The following is a 19,691-nucleotide window of genomic DNA, read 5'->3' on the forward strand; positions in this document are numbered from 1 at the left end:
GCTCTAAATGCCGTTTATGTTTGCTGAGAATATTTGGTGGCAGTTGGACACCTTTTTCATTCAGAATAATTGTTCAACTACTTCTATGTCTGAGTTTCAGATGATGCAAATAATCGGTTAACTGTTCGATTGGAGAACGATTAACCGGACGGATCGTTTCAACACTCCTATTGATTTAGGGATCTTTTGCAAATTGGAGAAAAGCATTACAATGCACAAGATTTTAACTACGTACTATACTAATAAAAGAATGGGTAAAGTACATCGATTATTAGAAATAATAAAATAGTCTCTTGATCATAGAGAGTTGTTTTATTGGGTCTTTCAAAAGTTATAAAATGATCATCCGACTATTCATTATGTTTTAAATTTTTCTTTTTTTGTTGAAAAAATAACGACCGTCTAAGATGAATGTTAACATGATAATCATTTAAGATTATATTTTATCATATCTTAGTTATTAAGTTAATATCAAATTCAGATTGGTGTTAATTTTTAATTAAAAAGGTCTAGTTTAAAATATAATGAATAGTTGGATAATCATTTTGTAACTTGTAACTTTTTAATAATCGAGGGATTCAACAAAATAACTCCATATAATCGGGGATCATTTTGTAACTTTTAATAGTTAAGGGATTTAACAAAGTAGTATCTTATAATTAGGGACTATTTGTGTATTTTACCCTAAAAGAATTAAGAATGAAGAAATTATAATTAAAAAAATCTAAACTTATATTCATGAAAATCGGAAATTATTTAGAAAAAGAGAAAGAAAGGAAGCAGGGGAGGCGTTGAGTAGTTGAGGTTAGTTAAGACCATGAAACAGTGTTCATCGTAACTATCGAATTTAAAAAAAATTGAAAAACTCTCTCTTATAATTCTTCGCATTTAAACCTATTTTGGGTTTTCTTTTGTTTGCCCGAAGATTTCTCTTAAATCTCATTGCCGACACTTGTTTTCCTTCTTCCTTTCTTGTGTTTGTTTATATATATAAACCTAAAAGTAGCTCTGGGTTTGCTTTAAAACTCATTAAAAATGACATTTTCAATCTCAGTTCCATGCCCCAAGATCTCTTCTTTTGCGAAACCAAAGCTGCAACAAACCCATTATCCAAACATCTCTTCTACTCTTCCTCAATGTTGTTCAAATTCTACCTCCAAATCTTGCCTCTCAGTAGGATCTTCAATCCAAGTGCCTGCATTTTCTGGATTGCAAGTTACTTTCTTTTCTCTTTTTTTTTCCCTTTTAATTTGGTCATTTAAAGTTGAAACTTCTGTTCTGTTCGGAAAATTATGGGGTTTAGGTTGGTGGGTTTTTTATTATATGGGTTAATGATTGTAGCTGGAGATCCTTCTTTTACTTAATTTTAATTAGAATGAATGTATTGCTTATCATTTTGGGTTTCAAGTGTTTAATTTTAATTAGAATGAATGGATTGCTTATCATTTTGGGTTTTAAGTGCTTAATTTGTGATTTAATTTTGGAAACCATTGTTTCTAGCTCTATGAAAGCATTGTCGAGTAAGCAACGTACCTGTGCCCAGGGATTTACATAGCGGTCCGCAATTTAAATTCCTTTAAATTCTTGCCCGTATGTTACATTCACACTCCAGTTTCATCAACATGGTTGATAATTGAAGGTTTCTATAACACATACTTGTTACTAGATTTGCGATCCCTAATATGAAAATCATTTATGCATGAGTGGGATGCCGGGTTCGTATTCATTGATTTGACAGCTTGGTGATATGCAGAGACAAAATTGTTCATCTTCATAAATGTTTACACTTGCTTGTATTGTTTCTTGACCTGGCTATGATTTGCAGTTGGATAATGGGAAGAAAACTACGACCTTCAGAACGCACGTGAAGCTTAAGGAGGTGTGTTTTTTCATGTCGAAGTTATAATTTTGCCTTAAATGAGATTATATTGATGTTCTACTAAATGAACTTTGGAAACTTTAAGGTTGCTGCAGAGAAATCATCGAATTCTGTACCGGTAGTTGACAAGAAGCATAAAGCTGCATTGCCAAAGGAAGATGGCAAATCTGCCAAGAAGACGATACCGGATGTTGCCACAATCTTGACATTCATGACACAAGTTTCGGACCTTGTTAAGTAAGTTGAAGCATCTTCTTTATCTTTAGGTTATGTTTCACAAAGGATCAGTAATCGATGTTGGTGTTATGTTTCATGAGTAGACTTGTTGATTCGAGAGATATTACGGAGTTGCAACTGAAGCAATCTGATTGTGAGCTTGTAATAAGAAAGAAGGAAGCTTTGCAGCCACCGGAACCAGCGTCCCCTGTTTTCATGCCGCAATATATGCATCACGCGATATTTCAAACTCCACCCCCGGCAGCAGCCCCAGCAGCTGCTCCGGCTCCTTCAAACCCTGCCCCTCCTGCACTAGCACCGCCCTCTGCTCCCCCTGCTAAAACGGGCAATTCATCCCATGCTCCCCTCAAATGCCCCATGGCTGGAACCTTGTACAGGAGTCCAGCACCAGGTGAACCACCATTTGTCAAGGTAAGTGCTTGTAGCTTGCTTGCATCTTAATCGAATTTTTCCTTGAATGATAATCAGATATTCATTCAAATGGGGTTGTTCCTGTTTTTTTAGGTGGGTGATAAAGTACAGAAGGGTCAAGTTATCTGCATCATTGAGGCAATGAAACTGATGAATGAAATCGAAGTATGTTCATACTCTTTCCTTCTTGCTTAATTTAGCGCTCCGACAATGCGAGAATATTGCTAAAATAAATTTTCCTTGTTTATTGTTCATATATTAAAAATGAATGGTTCTTCATTGACTTGAACCCTTTCTTCTCGAATAGCTTCATATTCATTTTCGATTCATAATTTGGTTTTGAATCAGGCGGACCAATCCGGAACCATAACTGAGATACTGGCAGAGGATGGGAAACCAGTTAGTGTAGACATGGTGAAACCCTGTTTTCTCTACCAAGTCTCTAATATATTTTTCTTTCATTATATTTTTTCTGAAGTCTCCTTTATATTTCTGAAATTTGCAGCCTCTATTTGTGATTGTACCTTGAAAAACATGGCAAAGGAACACTTTCAAGATCAGTGACAGACATTGTTTTTTGGTTTAATCTCTAATTTTTAGACTAACAATAATGTTTTTGTTTGTGTTTCTGGGAATTATTTAACACTACTGCTTATTTGTAGAGAATTTTATATCTTTTGCTTAGCTTTTCTAATGTTCTGCAAATTCTATAGCTTCCTATTATTTGTTCTGATGTTCTGCTAATACATCTTAGTGTCAAAGCAAATCTGACAGCAGTTGCAAAAGCAGTATAAATAGCAAAAAGTATTTTCGAAATATAGGCACGTCACCCAAAATAAATGCAGCTCGAAAAATAAATACATTACAACAAAATGGAATTGTGCGAATGTGTTGATCCTCTAAGTGTCAGGTCCGAGTCGCCTATTAAAAAGTATCTGAAAGGAAAAAAAAGTTTGAGGGAGTGAGCTAGGAAGCTCAGTGTGTTCTAACAATGCATAAATAAAACATACAATTAAGTTTCCAAATTAGTTCAGTTTAAGTTATGAAAACGTCAGTAGTGTTTTTGGCTTAAAATACAACATCACCCTCCAACTGTAAACCATATGTAATTCCCTAAAACTACATCTATAAGGACTTACCCTATGCCCAAAGGGCGTAGATGCCAACCTAAGGGAGTACCTTGGGTTCACAAGGTCTTACCCTAGTCGAAGCGTAGGTGCCCACCTGAGGGGTGTGCCCTCAAGCCCATAAGGACTTACCCAATGAACATAGCAGAGGTGTCACTAGGCTCATTGGGCCTAGGAGCTCACCCAAGGATCACCTTAGGTCCATAAAGAATTATCAGTTGATCGGTGTTGAACTTATATAAGGAATTACTAGCTTTATCAGAACTGAATATGCAAAGACTGCATGCCAGATCCCAGAGTACCCCGAAAAAAAACATTTTTCTAACATTAACCAATGGTAGTAGGAAATAAGAGTTCATACATATTTATTTATCAGTAAAAATAGTAACTAGAGATAATGTGTCAAGCAAGCATGATTTAAAATACATGAAATCAGGAATCATACTTAAATAAGATAAATCATTGGAGGTAGTCAAATCAGAGAAAATAAGCATGTTTACTTGATATTTCAAATAGATGTTTAAAACAGATATATGACACACAAAGAACGGCTAAACTCACGATATAATGTACTCAAAATAAATAATTCACGAAATAACGTTCTCCCAACATTATTTGCTGAAATAGGGCGAAATCAACAGTGTGGCCGTAGGTCGCCATGCCTTCCGGGCGACCTACGACGTGGCTTGCTTCTGTGCATGGGACATGCACAACCCAACCATAGGTCGCCATGCACTCCCAGCGACCTCCTAGGTCGCCATGCACGCCCGGCGACCAAGGAGGTCGCCATGCACTCGGGGCGACCAAGGATTCATGCATGGGGAGATCGTGCCATGCACTTGGGGCTCGGTTCATGCATGGGGCACTCGAGGCGACCAAGGATGACCAAGGATCGGTTCATGCATGGGGCACTCGAGGCGACCAAGGATCGGTTCATGCATGGGAAGAATGGGGAGATCGTGCATGTGTAGGTCGCCATGGAGTCCCGGCAAGGTCGCGAGCATGCAGCAGGGGATGTCACCGCGAGTGCATGGCGACCTCCTTGGTCGCCGGGCGTACATGGCGACCTAGGAGGTCGCTGGGAGTGCATGGCGACCTACGGCCACTGTTGATTTCGCCCTCTTTCAGCAAATAATATTGGGAGAACGTTATTTCATGAATTATTTATTTTGAGTACATTATTTCGTGAGTTTAGCCCACAAAGAACACACCTCACAAAAAGAATCAATCCGGGAGATCTACTGAGCATTGGTTTCACTACGCTCTTCGACTGTACGCGAACCTATGTTATATCAGAACAGGGTTATAAACGGAGTAATATACTAAACTAAATATTTAACAGGGTTGCATAGCTTTACGACTAATCACAGGATCGCGTTGACGGACAGATCGAGAGGAACTGGGTCAAGCAGACGAACAGTCAGGAGATCCACGAGTACCTTAAATATACGATAACATAAATTAGTCCTTGACCCTTTAATTAAATTAGATGTACTAAAATAAATACTTAAATTACATATGCATATTAGGATTTAATGGTCGATTCGGAGGCATTCGAGTTCGAATTTGACAAAACAGACTTCAGATTTTGACTCAGGACATCAATAAACAAAAAATATGACTTTTCGAAAATTTTGACTTTTGATCAAAGTCAACGGTCAAACTCAAAGTCAACGGGCAGGTCAATGGTCAGGTCAAATTTAACGGGTCATACCGGTTTGGGTTGACTCGATTCGGTACGAGTTTACTCAGTCGGGTCAAACAGGCCCGGTTCTAACCGAGTTGGGTTGGTTCGATCCACCTGGACCGTTCTAGAAGGTTTCTGGGGCGAGGACGAGCCCCATGCGCATGCGACGGCACATGACGGCAGCGACGGGGAAAACGAGGAAAACGGAGGTGGTGGACGACTGCTTTTGTTGGGATTTGAGCGAACGGGGATGGCGAGTTTAATGGTGGTGGCGGTGAGGCGAGCAGGCAGCTGGAACGACCGGAATCGAGGAAGATCAGCAGCAACGCAAGGGTTCCCTCGTCACACGCTTGGACGCCAATTTGCGATGAACGACGGTTGAATCAGGGTCGCTGACAATTGGGGACGGGTTGTCGGAGGACGCCAGTCACGCTGGTAAAGACAACGATTGCAACAGAGGCCGAAAGGAGAGGGGCTACGACACTTAGGGATTTTAGGGAAAGAAATTTGGGGGTTTTTGAGTATTATAACCCGGGTCACGGGTTCAAACCTCCCCAGCCACCCTATTTTTATTTTTGGTGACAGGTGAGTTATGAGTAAACTACGAGACTAGTCCTTGTACTTCTTACATATTCGAATTTGACTCAGAAATCTTTAGAATTATTTAATTTAGTCCCGTAATTAAATTAAATAATTTAAATAAATTTTAAATTAAATTCGGGGTGTGACAGTTTCAACTGTTCATTTTTCTAATTTTCTATGGTTTCCTTTTGGTGGGTTTAAATATAATCTTGTTTCTTAAGTTCTCATCTAAATATGTGCCCTTTATCTGTTCTTTTATTTTTCCTGAACTTGGTCTAATGGTTATGTACAATGCATTCTTTATGGTAATTTTGGTTAATTCATTTGGGCAGAGCTGATGCTGCTTTGTAGCATATCTTTTTCTGGCATTCGGTGTAGTTTGGTGATAGCTCATGAGCTGAGACATTGAAGAATTTTGAATAAAGGCTGCACTTGGGACTGTTTTTTTTTTTTTTTTGATTCGATACCATTTCTTTTAGCACTCAACTACTGATGTCGAGGCTAATTATTTGTTTTTCTGGCTTGTTTTGATCCATGGAACTGTTTTTCGTTTTGTTTTTCTCAATGGGTAATAGTTACCTTTTCCCTCTAATTGTTCGGCTCTTCTCATGATCAGGCCCAATTGCGAGAGGAGACGTTGCAACAAGAAAACACCACATACTAAAAGTAATTAAAATTCTCAAATATCAATACCACATACCTTAATGTCCAGAAAGTATCATAATTTATAATTCCAAGCCCCCTTAAAGCTAGAATAACATAGGTATCTGCCTATAACTAATTCTGAAATTTCCAATAAGATGAAGAATACCGGAAATAACAAAAAATATAGTTTGAAATGTCTCAAATCTACATAAAAATTACAATTAAACCCATTTAATATGAAATCCTAAAATATTTATACCTCTACTAGTAAATCTCAGTCCTCCATCGGTTTATTTTCTTATGAGATCTTTAGAATCTTCTTTGCATTTTTTATAGGAGATGGGTGAAATCAAGAGAAATCTGAGAGCTGAACTGGGAAATGCAGAGACTGCCTTGGACGCCAGCCTTTCTAAAAACTTGGCGGACACTAGTTGAGTCCACAGTAAGTGTTGAAGATGAATCCACCCGCTGTAGCTTCAAAAAAATCTGCCTTGCTAGACAAGTTAGAGAAGAAGAAAACAGAATTGGCCCATTTTTTTTCTCTTCTGATTTTATGTTATGTATTATGTATATTTTTTATGCTCTCAAATAATTACTTTAGTTGAGTTTCTGCTGTTCCTTTTTATTTTGCTGATGAAATATCCTAATATTCTCAGAGCTCAATTGAAGAGACAGTTAAAGATTTAGATAATAAATGGGAAAATATTCAGAATAAAGCATCGAAGCAGCCTTCTCCAGGTACCACCATAGACCTTTTAGTGCTTGTTTTATGACCTCACGGCCTCTCGTTTATAAATGTCTCTGATATAATATTTTACTTTGGTGTGTCATGACAGTTTTTCAATCATTGCTTAGTTTCAGCATTCCATTAAATTTGTTGTTAAATATTGCTGGTGTCCTTGTGTTCATGCATGGAACATGATCTTTCAAGGACCTCCAAATGCATGAAAAGAAACACAGAAAAAATTGAACATATGTGTCAGACACATCCGTCTCTGACATTCACGCACAACTTCGAGTAACATAGGTTTTCACTAATCAATTTCTGTCATCCAGCTCAAAGAGAGAAAGCATTGGACAAGCAGCTTCACAGCCTAATTGAGCAACTAGCTGCAAAGCAGGTTAGTTATTTAATTCATCCTATAAGTTTAAAGTGGATCGGACTATATGCATAGAATGTTACTCCCGAAATTCACTCCAAGCTTTCAGCCATCAATCATATACCCCAAATCGGCTGCTTCAAATTCATTATCATAACTGAGGTGCTTTGGTTATGGAGGGAAAAACCTGAGGTGCTTTGGAATTGAAAAGTTCGGGTCTGCTTAGCTCTCTCTTTATAGTTCTCCATTGAAGTTAACTTCTCTATTGTCATTTTCCAAAAGGAAAAACTGTTTTAAATGGCGTTCTCTTTGCAATTGATGATGTTAGGTGCTTTTCCTGTAATGCGTATTTTCCATCAAGTTAACATTTTCGTTTTTGTCATTGTCTGAAAATAATATTTTGTTTAAATGTTTTTCTGGTGTTGGTATAAGCATCTTTTATGATGTCATTTTCAGGAATATTTTAAATGTTGTTTTAGGCACAAGCAGAAGACCTTATTGGCGAAATTCATTCGAAAGTGAAGGAACTGGAGAGGCTGAGCGGTTTACGGTCAAAGCTAGAAAGTAGTAATGCTGAGGCAAATGCTGCCCGGAATCGATTCAGAAGAGGTTCTTCTGATAAAGGATCTTCCTCGGACTTTTCTGCTGATTATCATCCCAAGCTTCCTTACCACACTAGCGGCCGGAGTGAGAATCAACAGAGGCTCATGCTACTCAGGTCGGCTTTCGTGCTCTACATTTTAGCTTTACACATCTTGGTTTTCATCAGGATTTCGTTTTGAAGAACATCATCCGGATTACTCTAATTGATATTGCAATGCTTTTCCACATACGAAAAAAGGATGTATTCTTTTCCATTGTAATATAGTACTGTGTTTTACCTGAAATTTTGTATAGATAGAACTCATTGTTGTACATTGCATCTTTTCCAAGTTTGCATTTTCTCCCATATTTATCATGTTATTTTCTTTAGTGATTGATTCCATCTTCATATAATAACAACAAATAATAAATTTTGATAGTGTAACGTTTACATACATCATAGACTTTCGAACAATTTTGATCAGACATTTCTCGTCAACTTTGCTTTTAACTTTGGAATGGCTTCCTTCTTCTTCTTCTTCTTCATCAAATAAAACATAAACTCTTTCATGTGTCAATTGGGCCTGGCAAACACCAATGAACACAATCATACACTGTTGCATTCTTATGCAAGGAGTGTCCATAACCATTTGGATGCCCATCTGGTCTCTGCCACATGATTTCAGTGGCGTTTATCACTTCAAACCTTAACCCAATTTTCTTCCCTTCTTCCTCTGCTTTTCTCAGTTCCTCAACTTGAACCCAGTAAAACTCCGTGTTGAACTCTTGCAGCTTCATTTCATTACCTGTAAAAGGCCTCGTTCTACCGCAGTTCCCTCCTTTATCCCAGTCTCCGTTCTCGAAATGTGATGCCAAAAACGTCCGTAAAAACGTGGTGCAGGTGTAGTTCTTAAGGCTCAGAAGAGTTTTGAAAGCTGTTCTGAAGGCCATCTTGTATGCATAGTACTTGGAAATGCTTGTAACGTTGTTTTGGTTACATATATGACATCCGATGAGTTGACTGCTCCAGTAGAATAACAGTGGCCGGAAGAACCATTGTCCGACTGAAACGATCACGTAGTCGAATTGCTCGATCTCGTTTGTCCATTCATCATCGGCTTCATCGAGGTAAATGCTGATGAGACCATTGATCTCTGCAGCTCCGGATTTAACCAAAAATGGTGACCAAAATGCTGCTAAGGTGAAGTTGTAATGAGCATAGAACCAACACTGGAAGTAGTTTTTTTTTCTGCTGAAATATTGTGAGTTATATCCTCTGGATATGCTTCCTGAAATATACACTCCAAGAACTGAGCTGCATCAAACAGAGGCAACTCACAGTCATCTGGTTTCCATCTTCATTTCATGAACTTTGTGTCTGGTCTCCCAAACTTCATGCAGTTCTGCTGGTCAATGATCAGCCCACAAGTTTCATTACTGTAATAAGGAGGACCTTGTGGGTAAGGCACTCATTTTCCCTTAAAAACATTACAATTCTTGTCTGAGCTTCTGGGGAGAGTGGGAAGTGGCAGCGGCGTTTTCAGAAAGCTTAAAATGATTGAGCTGATGAGAATCAGTGAAAGAGTTAAGATGAAGATGTTAATGGAAACTGTTTTGTTGAGAGTTTTTTCCATTGGGAAACTGAAATGAGCTGGAAATTCATGGGGGAAGAAGCCTCAAAAAGCAAGATATTTCATTCGAGTATATGGACGAACAATGACAGTTCATCAACTAGCTAATTGGCGATCATGATTTAAACGTAAATGTGTCAAATCGTTATGATGAATGCTTATCACAGTGAAAGAATCCCAATGCCTTCTCTTATTTTAATCAAAACGATTCTCTTAATATTTGATATAATGATGTTAAGACATAGAATTGATTCAAATCTTAAGCACCATTTTGATAATAAAAAAAAGAATGATCATTAATTTTAAGATAGTTTTAAAATAAATATAAAAATGAATTTAATCTTAATTTTATTTTATAATATATTATCATTTTATTATTGTATAATTTATATATAATTAATATATGAGATATAGACTAACTAGCCGTGAGATGAGACACTAAATCCTTTAAGTAAAGCTAGAAATTTAAATCATAACGTTTGTAAATGGAGCAAACTAAGTTTAAAAGATCGTCTTTATTTCTATAATATTCAATTCTAATTAATCGATGAGTGGATAATATACCGGAATACATGAGAAATAGAATGAATTTGTAACAATAGTGAGATATCTTAATTTAATGCTTGCTTGCTGGTAGAGCGTAAGATGCTCTTGAGATGTATAGGGAGTTATCCTTATTTAGTTTATTAGTTATAAATAAAAATAAATATCAGCCCAAACATCTTTTATCTATAATAATAATAATAATAATAATACAACCAACAATATATCACATCTTATCGAAAGCGTTGGCATTTTTATATCTAAATGGATGCTTGAACAACCACATATTATTATTTTATTTCACCCAATCAAATCTAATAAAGAGTTAAATAATCAAGCTTTTCATTACATAATTTTTTTTTATTAATCTAGAAAGCTTACAAGTGGTAATATATATTTTAAAGATTCGTAATCATTTATCGACGAATGTTTAAATACCTAGTAATCTCTTGTACTCAAACCTAGAACCTCTACAAATAATATTCATCCATCTAACCATTGAAGTAACTTGATTCATATTTTTCATCACATATTGAAATTAAGTTGATTTATACATACAAAATTATTAGAAAGAAGTAAATGTCAATGTAAACTTAAATTCATGGATGAACATAGAATTTTGTATCAGAAAATAAACTTATAAAATTTTAGAAAGAAACGAGTTTATAAAATTTTATGAAGTAAAAATTGATTATCAATAGAAGATACACAAAATATAAGAGCATTTGAAAATTAAACTATCAAGCGACCTCAATGGTTAAAGTGAGTGTTGTTCTATACTAAATATCTCAAATTCGAGCAATTGTGTGTATAAAGTGTAATGTTAATGATTAAGACAGATTAATAATAAATAATATCTTATAATTACTCAGATTAATAAAAAAAAATTCAAGAGAGGACTATCCTTACCATTACCTCGATCTATCTATTCTTGAACTAAAATTTATTAAAAATAAATAAATTTGGTACATATAAGAAATCCTAAGATGATGAAATTAGATGGAGTTCATCAAATACAGCAAAAACTCGTTCAATGTGTCAATGGGGCCAGGCAAACACCAATGAACGCAATCATTTACCGTGGCCTTCTTCTTCATGAATTTCCCATAACGATTTGGATGTCCATCTGGTCTCAGCCACATGATTTCAGTACTGTTTATCACTTTAAATCTTAACCCTCTTTTCTTCCCCTTTTCCTTAGCTTTTCTCAGTTCATCCACTTGAATCAAGTAAAACTCCATGTTAACCTCTTCCATCTTGCTTTCATTGCTCGAAATTGGCCTTGTTCTTCCACAGTTCCCTCCTTTATCCCATTCTCCGTTCTCGTAGTGCGCCGCCGAAAACGGCTGTAAAAACGTCGTGCCGGTGTAATTTTTATGGCTTGCAAGGGTTCCTAGAGCTGTTCGGAAGGCTGTTCTGTATCCATGGTACTTGGAAATGCTTGTGATGTTGTTTTGGTTACAGGCGTAGCATCCCACAATTTGACCATTCTGGTAGAATTGCATCGAACGGAAGAACCATTGCCCGGCTGATACAATTAAATAGTCGAATTTCTCGATCTCATTCGCCCATTCTTCGTCGGGTTCATCGAGATAGAGGCTGAAGATGCCATTGTTGGAATTGCCATTAATGTCTGCAGCCCTGGATTTAACCAAAAATGGAGACCAAAGTGCTTATAAGGTGAAGTTGTAATCAGCATAGAACCAACGCTTGGAATTGTGAGATATAGCCTCTGGGTATGCTTCCTGTAAGATAACACGTCAAAATTTATTACTCATATGTCCATAATTATGATAAATGAAACGTTAATCGAAAACATAGTCGCAACCTCAATTTAAATTCACGTTAATAACTTACATGAGCTAAGAGGCAGAGCAATGATTCCATTTGGTTCCTTGCTACTGAATCCCTAACAAAAGCCATTGAGTTCCCTCTCACAAACTCCAAGAACTGTGCTGCGTCGAACCGAGGCAACTCACAGTCATCCGGTTTCCATCTCCATTTCATGAACTCGGTGTCTGGTCTCCCAAACTTGATGCAGTTGTGCTGGTCAACGATCAGCCGACAGGTTTCGTTACTGTAATAAGGACCTTGTGGATAAGGCACCCATTTACCCTTGAAAACATCACAGTTTTTGTCTAAAATTATGGGGATGCAGAGGCAAATGCGAATGGGAACTCCTAAGAAAACTGAAAGTGATTGAGCTGCTGAGAATCAGTGAAAGGGTGAAGATGAAAACTTTAGTGGAAACTGTTTTGTCCACAGATTTTTCCATTGGGAAACTGAAATGAGCTGCAAATTCACAATGAAAGAATCCCAATGTTTTTTTCTTTGTTTCCCCCCCTTTTGTTTCTTATCAAAACAACCTCATAACATTGTAGTTTGTATTGTAATAGTTTTGAAGGACCAATTTTTGCCCAAAGATATATTATTTGTACATCTTTATAGTAAGAACTCAAAAGGAGCACGACGGTGGTTTCTAGTGAACTCCACACATCCACGCACCGATTTGAATCGATATAAAATATGATAAAATTTCCAAATGATCACTAAACAATAATAAAAATAATATTTTTAGTTATTTAATTTTTAAAAATTACAAATTTAACATTTTTTAAATAAAACTTTAGTTACAATTAATAAGGGTGAGCTAAAAATCGATTTTTTCGACTTAACTCGACTTGAAAAAACACGACTCGAATTGACTTCGAGTTGTAATTTCATAAACTCAACTCGACTCGAAAAAAATCGAGTTCAAATCGAGTTGTAAAATTTTTACTAATTAGTAGATTGATTTTCAAGTTTGAGTCAAATCCCTTAACTTTGTATGGTATATGTAAATCACACATGAAAAAATACAATATATATATATATATATATGATTATAAAATATCATTTAAATAAGAATTAAATAATCTCATAATATTATAAATATTTACAACTAAAGTTAAATATAAACTCGAAAATTTGACTTGACTAAAAAAAAATTCAAGTCAACTCTGAGTTATAAAATAAGACTCGTCAACTCGAATAACTCAAAATTTTTAGACTCGACTCGATCGAACGCTCACCCCTAACAATTAAGGATCAAATAAGATTTTTTTTAATTAATTTATTATGTCACCTCACCCAAATGAAAAAAAAATGCAATATTCATTGTATAAAAGTTTTAATAATATTTAAGAATGTAATATTCAATATATAAAAAAATAAAATATTAAATTTAATTTAAAATATATAATCTTACATTTATTTTTTTAAAATTTGTATTACTTATATTTAACTATATATATGAAATATATTTCATTATAAATCAATTATTAAATTTATTTTAGTGATTTAAGTATTCCATTATAAATCAATTATTAAATTCAAAATATAAAATCTTCAATTTATTTTTTTATTTTAAATTTTGTATTAATTATAGTTCACTATATATATATGAAATATATGTGACTTCACCCCTTTATTATTGACTCAAGTTCAAATTTTCATTTAATTATTTTTGTTTCCCTTTTAGAAAAATAGCGCAGGTTACACAAGCATATATGCGTGCACGAAAGATTTGTTTTACCAAAGGGTTACTTAATATGGTTAGGAAGCATATTCATCGTTTGTCAACCAACTTTTTTTTTTTTTGCCTTCGGACGGATTAATCTGTGTCAAATATATGATTTTGATGGATAAATCTTTTAACAAAAATTTTTTACGTACAGAAAATCTCGAACATAAGACATACTTAAACGATATCAAATTATTTATCACTCAAACCAACTCTATTTATTGTTAACCAAAATTTAATCATTGTATAAAATCATCCGATTCAAGGTATTTTTTACTCAAATATCACCTTTGTTTAGTTTATTAATAGATAAAACAATGCATCCCCATACTGTTTTTATATCAAAAAAACAATTTAAGAAGAATACCAACACAAGATTATATCAATAACCATTTGATGATGAGACCCTTAACCCACCAAGCTTTTCCGAAGACTTGGAAATTATATATATAAGCATAATTTAGTAGGCTTCGAATATAACCAAAATGTCTTTTGGCTTTTTGTTCTTTAATAATTGAATTTTCTTTAATAATTGAATTTTCTTTAATAATAAAAAATAAGCATACTTTCTATAAAGTTCACAAATTGTATTGAACCGAAAATGATAAAATCATCATTTTTCAAAAAAAAAAAAATAAAACCCGACCTTTATAAATAAACAGAACATCTGTAAAATACAAGTGGAAAGAAGAAATATCTTCCATATTTATGGTAAGGTCGTGGAAATTTTTATTCAACCTTAATTCGAAATTACATAAATTATCAATTAGATAAATATAAAAAGTACCATTAACAAAAGATGCACCCAATCATATAATAAATAATTAGAAACAAATATAATATAAAAAGCAAAGGAAACTTAGAATATTTATTTTACTTTTGTTGAATAATTAAAACCTCTCTTAATCTAACATATCATCATTGTATAAATTGCCTTGGTTCTCTTTAGAATATTACAGTGTTTTATCAATAATATTTTAAAATAATTATATAAATTTATATTATATTATAGAAAAATAAATATGCACTTATGTTCCTGAAATTCTTTTTAAATTCATAACGTTAATTTCAACGATATGTATTATTATTTTTTTATTAATCCGGGATAAGTACAATATATTATTTGTTTAAAGATATCTTTCAACCATTTGACATTGAATGTTTATACCCCTGATATTCATGGTGCTCGAACTATTATATTAAAATTTTGGATAAACTACATATTTAGTATCCCAATTATCATCTTTGTTCCGTTTTGATCACTCAATTACTTTTTGTTTCAAATTGATACATAATGTTACATTTTGGTTTTATTTTGGTCACCCACCGTTAAAAATTAACGGTGATAGTGATGTGTCACCATAAGGCAATGTTATGTCATCATTGAAAAAAATAACAAGTCAACAATTATGTCAAATTTTAACGACGGGTAATCAAAATAGAATCAAAACGTAATTTTAGTCATGGTTTTGAAAAATATAATAGTTGGGTGACTAAAGAAGAATAAAAGTGATAGTTAGAGTACTAAATGTGCAGTTTACCCTAAAACTTTCAATATAAATGAATGTTTAAACTATGGCAGCACTTGAGGAACTTTAGCCAATGATTCTTTTATTTTCTCCTCTTCAAATGACAAGTCAACTATTCTCCCCTGCAAATACTTCTCATAAGATGCCAAATCAAAATGGCCATGCCCGCACATTGCCATCAAAATCACCTTCGATTCCCCACTCTCTCTGCAACGAACAGCTTCCCGGATTGTCGCTGCAATTGCATGAGTTGGTTCCGGAGCCGGAATTAGCCCTTCTGATCGAGCAAATCGTATTGCACCTGCAACGAAACATTGTATCCATTACCACAAAAACAATCTAACTGATTCAAGTTCTCATCACTTCCTTCTAGCAAATATTCGATCAATGTTATGATTCTTATGGATTTAGATGTCCGTTGCCGGTTATTGATTCCGGAGGAATGAACCTACCTTCAAAGCACTCGGTTTGTGGAATCGAAATCGCTTCCATGAAGCCTAATTCATAGATGTGTGAAATCAAAGGTGCCATACCATGGTAACGTAAGCCACCTGTAGGATGAAAAAATGCATCAAAAATAGAAGAATTTAAACGGATCAACCTCTGAAAGATCTAAATGCTAATCACTGGTGACATTACCGGCGTGAATCGGGTCTGGAATGAAGTCATGCCCCAGTGTATGCATCTTCATCAATGGAGTCATCCCCGCGGTATCGCCAAAATCGTATGCATAGACACCTTTCGTTAATGAAGGACAAGCCGCAGGTTCGACTGCTCGAAAAACAGGATTGATTTTTCCCTTGAGCTTTTCTCTTATAAATGGGAAACTAAGTCCTGCAAAATTCGAGCCACCACCAGTACACCCGATGATTAAGTCCGGGGTTTCTCCGATGGCTTCCATTTGCCGAATACACTCCTCCCCGATCACAGTTTGATGTAGCAAAACATGATTGAGAACACTCCCCAGGCAGTACTTTGTATCATCATTTGCAGCTGCAATCTCTACAGCTTCTGAAATAGCTATCCCTAAGCTTCCCGGGCTGGACGGATCCATTCGGAGTATTTTACGACCTGCTTCGGTAATGTTCGATGGTGAAGGATGAACCTTTGCACCCCATGTTTGCATCATCAATTTCCGATATGGTTTCTGATCATATGAAGCACGAACTTGCCACACCTGCAGAAAATTTCAAATGGAAAGATTTCCATAGCTTTACAAGTGAAGAATTCAAAACGAAAATTCGAATGAAGAACTCATGATTCTTACTTCACATCCAAGACCAAATAAGCTGCAGGCAAAGGCCAACGAACTACCCCATTGGCCGGCACCGGTTTCGGTCACAATATTCTTGACATTCTGCTGTGCGTTATAGTAAACTTGTGGAACAGCAGTGTTCGGTTTATGTGATCCAGCAGGGCTTACACCTTCGTACTTGTAATAAATCCTTGCAGGTGTATCTAAAAGCTTCTCCAACCTCTTTGCTCTATGTTCAAACAAAGACATTACATCTCCGAAACATCGAAAATATCTCGAAATACATAGCCTTCGGTTCAGAAGTACCTGATTAAAGGGGTCGGGCGCCAGAGTCTGTAAACATCGATAACTTCTTCCGGGATATCGACAAACCTTTCATTGGTAGCCTCTTGCTTAATCAATTCATCAGGAAATAAAGGAGACAAATCTTCTGGTTTAACCGGCTCGAAAGTTTTGGGATGCAATGGAGGTGGAGGCTTTATGGATAGATCCGCAACCAGATTGTACCATTGACGAGGAATGTCGATTGCTGTAGAAGCAACATTTATAGCTGACCTTGCTCTTACTTTGTAGCCACTCGAAAGCCTTATGTGCATTTGTTTTCTTTTAAGCATACAACATCCGAGCCATGGCTCGTCTCCTAAAGATGTACAAGTAGTCAAGAGGCATAAGGGCAAAGCAATATCAGATCACAATAAAAACGTATAATTTCAAAAAAATATTGTTAACGTTCGAATAAATAATCATTATGGTCCATATTCTTTTATTTAGCATTTTGACTTCCAACTTTCATTTTAAGAAAAATATAGGATGAAGATTGTTACCAAACAAACGGTGAACACTCCAAAAATATAGGTCTTTTGTCCTAAAATGAGATATTGGGGGAAAATACTCCAAAAAAAAAAGAATAGGAGTAAAAGTGACTATTAGTCAAATTTTAGGAGTCTTTTTGCCCTAAAATAAAAAGTTAAAATACTTCAAACAAAAAATAAGACCAAAGTGACTATTTAATCAAATGTTATGAGCACTTTTTGATATTTTGTCATTAAAGAATTAGAAGGTACTTCTCTTATATAAAAAATGCAATTTTATATTATAGACAAGGATTAGCCCTAAGCAAAGATGGACTGAAGGAATTGGGATAGTCGCCCTCTTGAAAATTTTAAATTATTATATATTTTAGATATTTTCTTTGTTATTTTTATTAATAATATATTTTCGTCCTCTAGAATTTTATTAGTTCACTCATAACATAAAATATTGAATTCAACCTTCATGACTGGACATAAGGAAATTGCATTCAACTATCTAACTTGTAACTTGAATTTGGTACAAGGGATTGGCATGTCGAGAATCGAACTTGAAATATATGAGAAGTTGAAGCATTTGAAGATAGAGGTGGTAAAATGAAACCAAACATGAAAATCTGCTAACATAACCCATAAAATTCAAACACTAAACAACCAGACTTGAAAGATACCAAACTCGAAAGCATGCGGTCAAGTTAGGGTTGGGGAATGAATCATTTCGGGTCATTTCAAATACGAAACATCAAAAGTTTGGGTCATTTTCTATTCGGATCTAACAAGTAATTTCATGTTCATAATTCATATTCAAATCAAATGGCATTAATTTTTAACTTTTTCAATTGTAAACCTTAAAACCTCCACGATATAATATCTTTAGTTGAAATCACCTTAAATTAACTTTTAAAGTAAGCCACCGCACAGCAAAAGTTTTCGAATGAAACATTTCGGATCGTTAAATTTAGTCATTTCAAATAGAGAATATCAAAAGCTTGAGTCATTTTCTATTTGGGTATAACAAGTCATTTCATGTTCATAATTCATATTCAGGTCAAATGGCATGAACTTTTAACTTTTTATATTTAAATCGGATTAGATTCAACTCGAACGATCTCCTAACGAGGTCATCTTTATAAACTCTATTAGAAATCCTCCCCAAGTTCACTAAATACAAGCAAACACAGGAAATTACCCCAAATAGGCCTGTAATCAGAGCACTTGATTAAACCACACCCCCAAACAAAGATGCATATTTCATATATTTTTTTTCATTTTAACCATAATAACTTTCACAGGAAATGGAAGGAAAAAAAACTACAGTAATTTTAGCATATAGGGAAACTCAAGCATAACAAAGAAGAACATGGACATTCATATTCCATCCTCTAGTTTCACAGTAAAAATTAAAACATGGGGTATTCATAGGGAAGAGATGAAATAAGTGGTTACCTTTGCTGGAAATGGTTGAAGAAGTAAAGATGGGAACTGGGTTCGCATTGAGAATTGATTGAATAGCCATTGTTAGGTTGAAGCTGGGAAAACAGATCAGGTAGTGGGCAAAATCTGGTGTGAATCTTTATTTTTGCTTTGTGTGTGTTTTCGTCTTATGGGGTACGACGTTGACTCTAACAACAACGGAAAGGAACAAAAAACGAGGAAGCAATGCTATTTTTTTTCCTTTTCTTTCTTTTTCCCTTAGATAAATAGTTAGAATTTTAAAAAAAAACATTTTAAAAATATAATTAATTGATTCAGTAGAATGACAAACTAGATTATTTAAATATTATTAGGGGTTTAAACTCTTATGCTTGTAGACGGAATAAACAGGATTATGAGGGTCATTCTTATAATGGATATTTATAAAATTTGATTTGAATTAGTCAGTTAATAGATCGAATATCAGTGATTAATTTAGAAAAAAAAACTATTTTTGAAAAATAAAATAAATTTAGATTTCCTCTACTAATATTAGTGATAATATAAATTAGTGCAAATTATACGTTTAATATATAAACTATAAATTTTATTTTATTTTAATACCCAAACTTTTATTTATTTTAAAATATAACATCTCGAATTTCATATTTGTAGTTTCAAGTTGATCGAAGTGGGTTT

General features: G+C 34.7%; 5 protein-coding genes and 1 long non-coding RNA gene across 6 annotated transcripts; 2 read left to right on the forward strand and 4 right to left on the reverse strand.

Moving 5' to 3' along the window:
* The first annotated feature begins 1,020 nt into the window (after window positions 1-1,020).
* Window positions 1,021-3,069, forward strand: LOC120140189 (biotin carboxyl carrier protein of acetyl-CoA carboxylase 2, chloroplastic-like). The gene is made up of 7 exons (XM_039155204.1): window positions 1,021-1,215; window positions 1,826-1,879; window positions 1,965-2,116; window positions 2,200-2,527; window positions 2,621-2,692; window positions 2,876-2,941; window positions 3,033-3,069. The coding sequence occupies exons 1-7, from the start codon at window positions 1,036-1,038 to the stop codon at window positions 3,054-3,056; spliced, it is 876 nt and encodes a 291-aa protein (XP_039011135.1). The 5' UTR covers window positions 1,021-1,035; the 3' UTR covers window positions 3,057-3,069.
* A 4,149-nt stretch (window positions 3,070-7,218) lies between these two features.
* LOC120140266 lies at window positions 7,219-8,160 on the forward strand. Its single transcript, XR_005517709.1, has 3 exons — window positions 7,219-7,306; window positions 7,625-7,689; window positions 8,148-8,160. It is a non-coding gene; the product is annotated as an uncharacterized LOC120140266 (long non-coding RNA).
* A 657-nt stretch (window positions 8,161-8,817) lies between these two features.
* LOC120140334 (protein trichome birefringence-like 19) lies at window positions 8,818-9,723 on the reverse strand. The gene is made up of 2 exons (XM_039155317.1): window positions 9,704-9,723; window positions 8,818-9,565 (listed from the first exon to the last, which is right to left on the reverse strand). Exons 1-2 carry the CDS (start codon window positions 9,721-9,723, stop codon window positions 8,818-8,820), a joined length of 768 nt encoding a protein of 255 aa, XP_039011248.1.
* A 1,696-nt stretch (window positions 9,724-11,419) lies between these two features.
* Window positions 11,420-12,721, reverse strand: LOC120140335 (protein trichome birefringence-like 19). Its single transcript, XM_039155318.1, has 2 exons — window positions 12,282-12,721; window positions 11,420-12,169 (listed from the first exon to the last, which is right to left on the reverse strand). The coding sequence occupies exon 2, from the start codon at window positions 11,927-11,929 to the stop codon at window positions 11,420-11,422; it is 510 nt and encodes a 169-aa protein (XP_039011249.1). The 5' UTR covers window positions 11,930-12,169; window positions 12,282-12,721.
* On the reverse strand, window positions 12,098-12,699 carry LOC120140336 (protein trichome birefringence-like 20). The gene is made up of 3 exons (XM_039155320.1): window positions 12,615-12,699; window positions 12,282-12,562; window positions 12,098-12,169 (listed from the first exon to the last, which is right to left on the reverse strand). Exons 1-3 carry the CDS (start codon window positions 12,697-12,699, stop codon window positions 12,098-12,100), a joined length of 438 nt encoding a protein of 145 aa, XP_039011251.1.
* A 1,058-nt stretch (window positions 12,722-13,779) lies between the features above and the next one.
* LOC120140391 (tryptophan synthase beta chain 2-like) lies at window positions 13,780-19,127 on the reverse strand. Its single transcript, XM_039155378.1, has 7 exons — window positions 19,026-19,127; window positions 17,077-17,410; window positions 16,783-16,999; window positions 16,155-16,692; window positions 15,968-16,066; window positions 15,540-15,816; window positions 13,780-13,822 (listed from the first exon to the last, which is right to left on the reverse strand). Exons 1-6 carry the CDS (start codon window positions 19,093-19,095, stop codon window positions 15,560-15,562), a joined length of 1,515 nt encoding a protein of 504 aa, XP_039011309.1. The 5' UTR covers window positions 19,096-19,127; the 3' UTR covers window positions 13,780-13,822; window positions 15,540-15,559.
* Between the last annotated feature and the right edge of the window lie 564 nt (window positions 19,128-19,691).

Source organism: Hibiscus syriacus, unplaced genomic scaffold, assembly GCF_006381635.1.
Source record: "Hibiscus syriacus cultivar Baekdansim isolate YM2019G1 unplaced genomic scaffold, ASM638163v2 tig00110783_pilon, whole genome shotgun sequence".
NCBI classification, from domain to species: domain Eukaryota; kingdom Viridiplantae; phylum Streptophyta; class Magnoliopsida; order Malvales; family Malvaceae; genus Hibiscus; species Hibiscus syriacus.

Coding starts and splice junctions, on each gene's coding strand:
- LOC120140336 (XM_039155320.1), bottom strand. CDS start 12,699: ATGGAAAAATCTGTGGACAAAACAGTTTCCACTAAAGTTTTCATCTTC. Junction 12,563..12,614: donor CAGCAGCTCAATCACTTTCA/GTTTTCTTAGGA, acceptor CCATAATTTTAG/ACAAAAACTGTGATGTTTTC. Junction 12,170..12,281: donor TGCTCTGCCTCTTAGCTCAT/GTAAGTTATTAA, acceptor GTTATCTTACAG/GAAGCATACCCAGAGGCTAT.
- LOC120140334 (XM_039155317.1), bottom strand. CDS start 9,723: ATGAGTGCCTTACCCACAAG. Junction 9,566..9,703: donor ATGAGTGCCTTACCCACAAG/GTCCTCCTTATT, acceptor TGTTTGATGCAG/CTCAGTTCTTGGAGTGTATA.
- LOC120140189 (XM_039155204.1), top strand. CDS start 1,036: ATGACATTTTCAATCTCAGTTCCATGCCCCAAGATCTCTTCTTTTGCG. Junction 1,216..1,825: donor CTGCATTTTCTGGATTGCAA/GTTACTTTCTTT, acceptor TATGATTTGCAG/TTGGATAATGGGAAGAAAAC. Junction 2,117..2,199: donor CAAGTTTCGGACCTTGTTAA/GTAAGTTGAAGC, acceptor TTTCATGAGTAG/ACTTGTTGATTCGAGAGATA.
- LOC120140335 (XM_039155318.1), bottom strand. CDS start 11,929: ATGCAATTCTACCAGAATGGTCAAATTGTGGGATGCTACGCCTGTAAC.
- LOC120140391 (XM_039155378.1), bottom strand. CDS start 19,095: ATGGCTATTCAATCAATTCTCAATGCGAACCCAGTTCCCATCTTTACT. Junction 16,693..16,782: donor TATTTGGTCTTGGATGTGAA/GTAAGAATCATG, acceptor AATTTTCTGCAG/GTGTGGCAAGTTCGTGCTTC. Junction 16,067..16,154: donor TCCAGACCCGATTCACGCCG/GTAATGTCACCA, acceptor TTCATCCTACAG/GTGGCTTACGTTACCATGGT.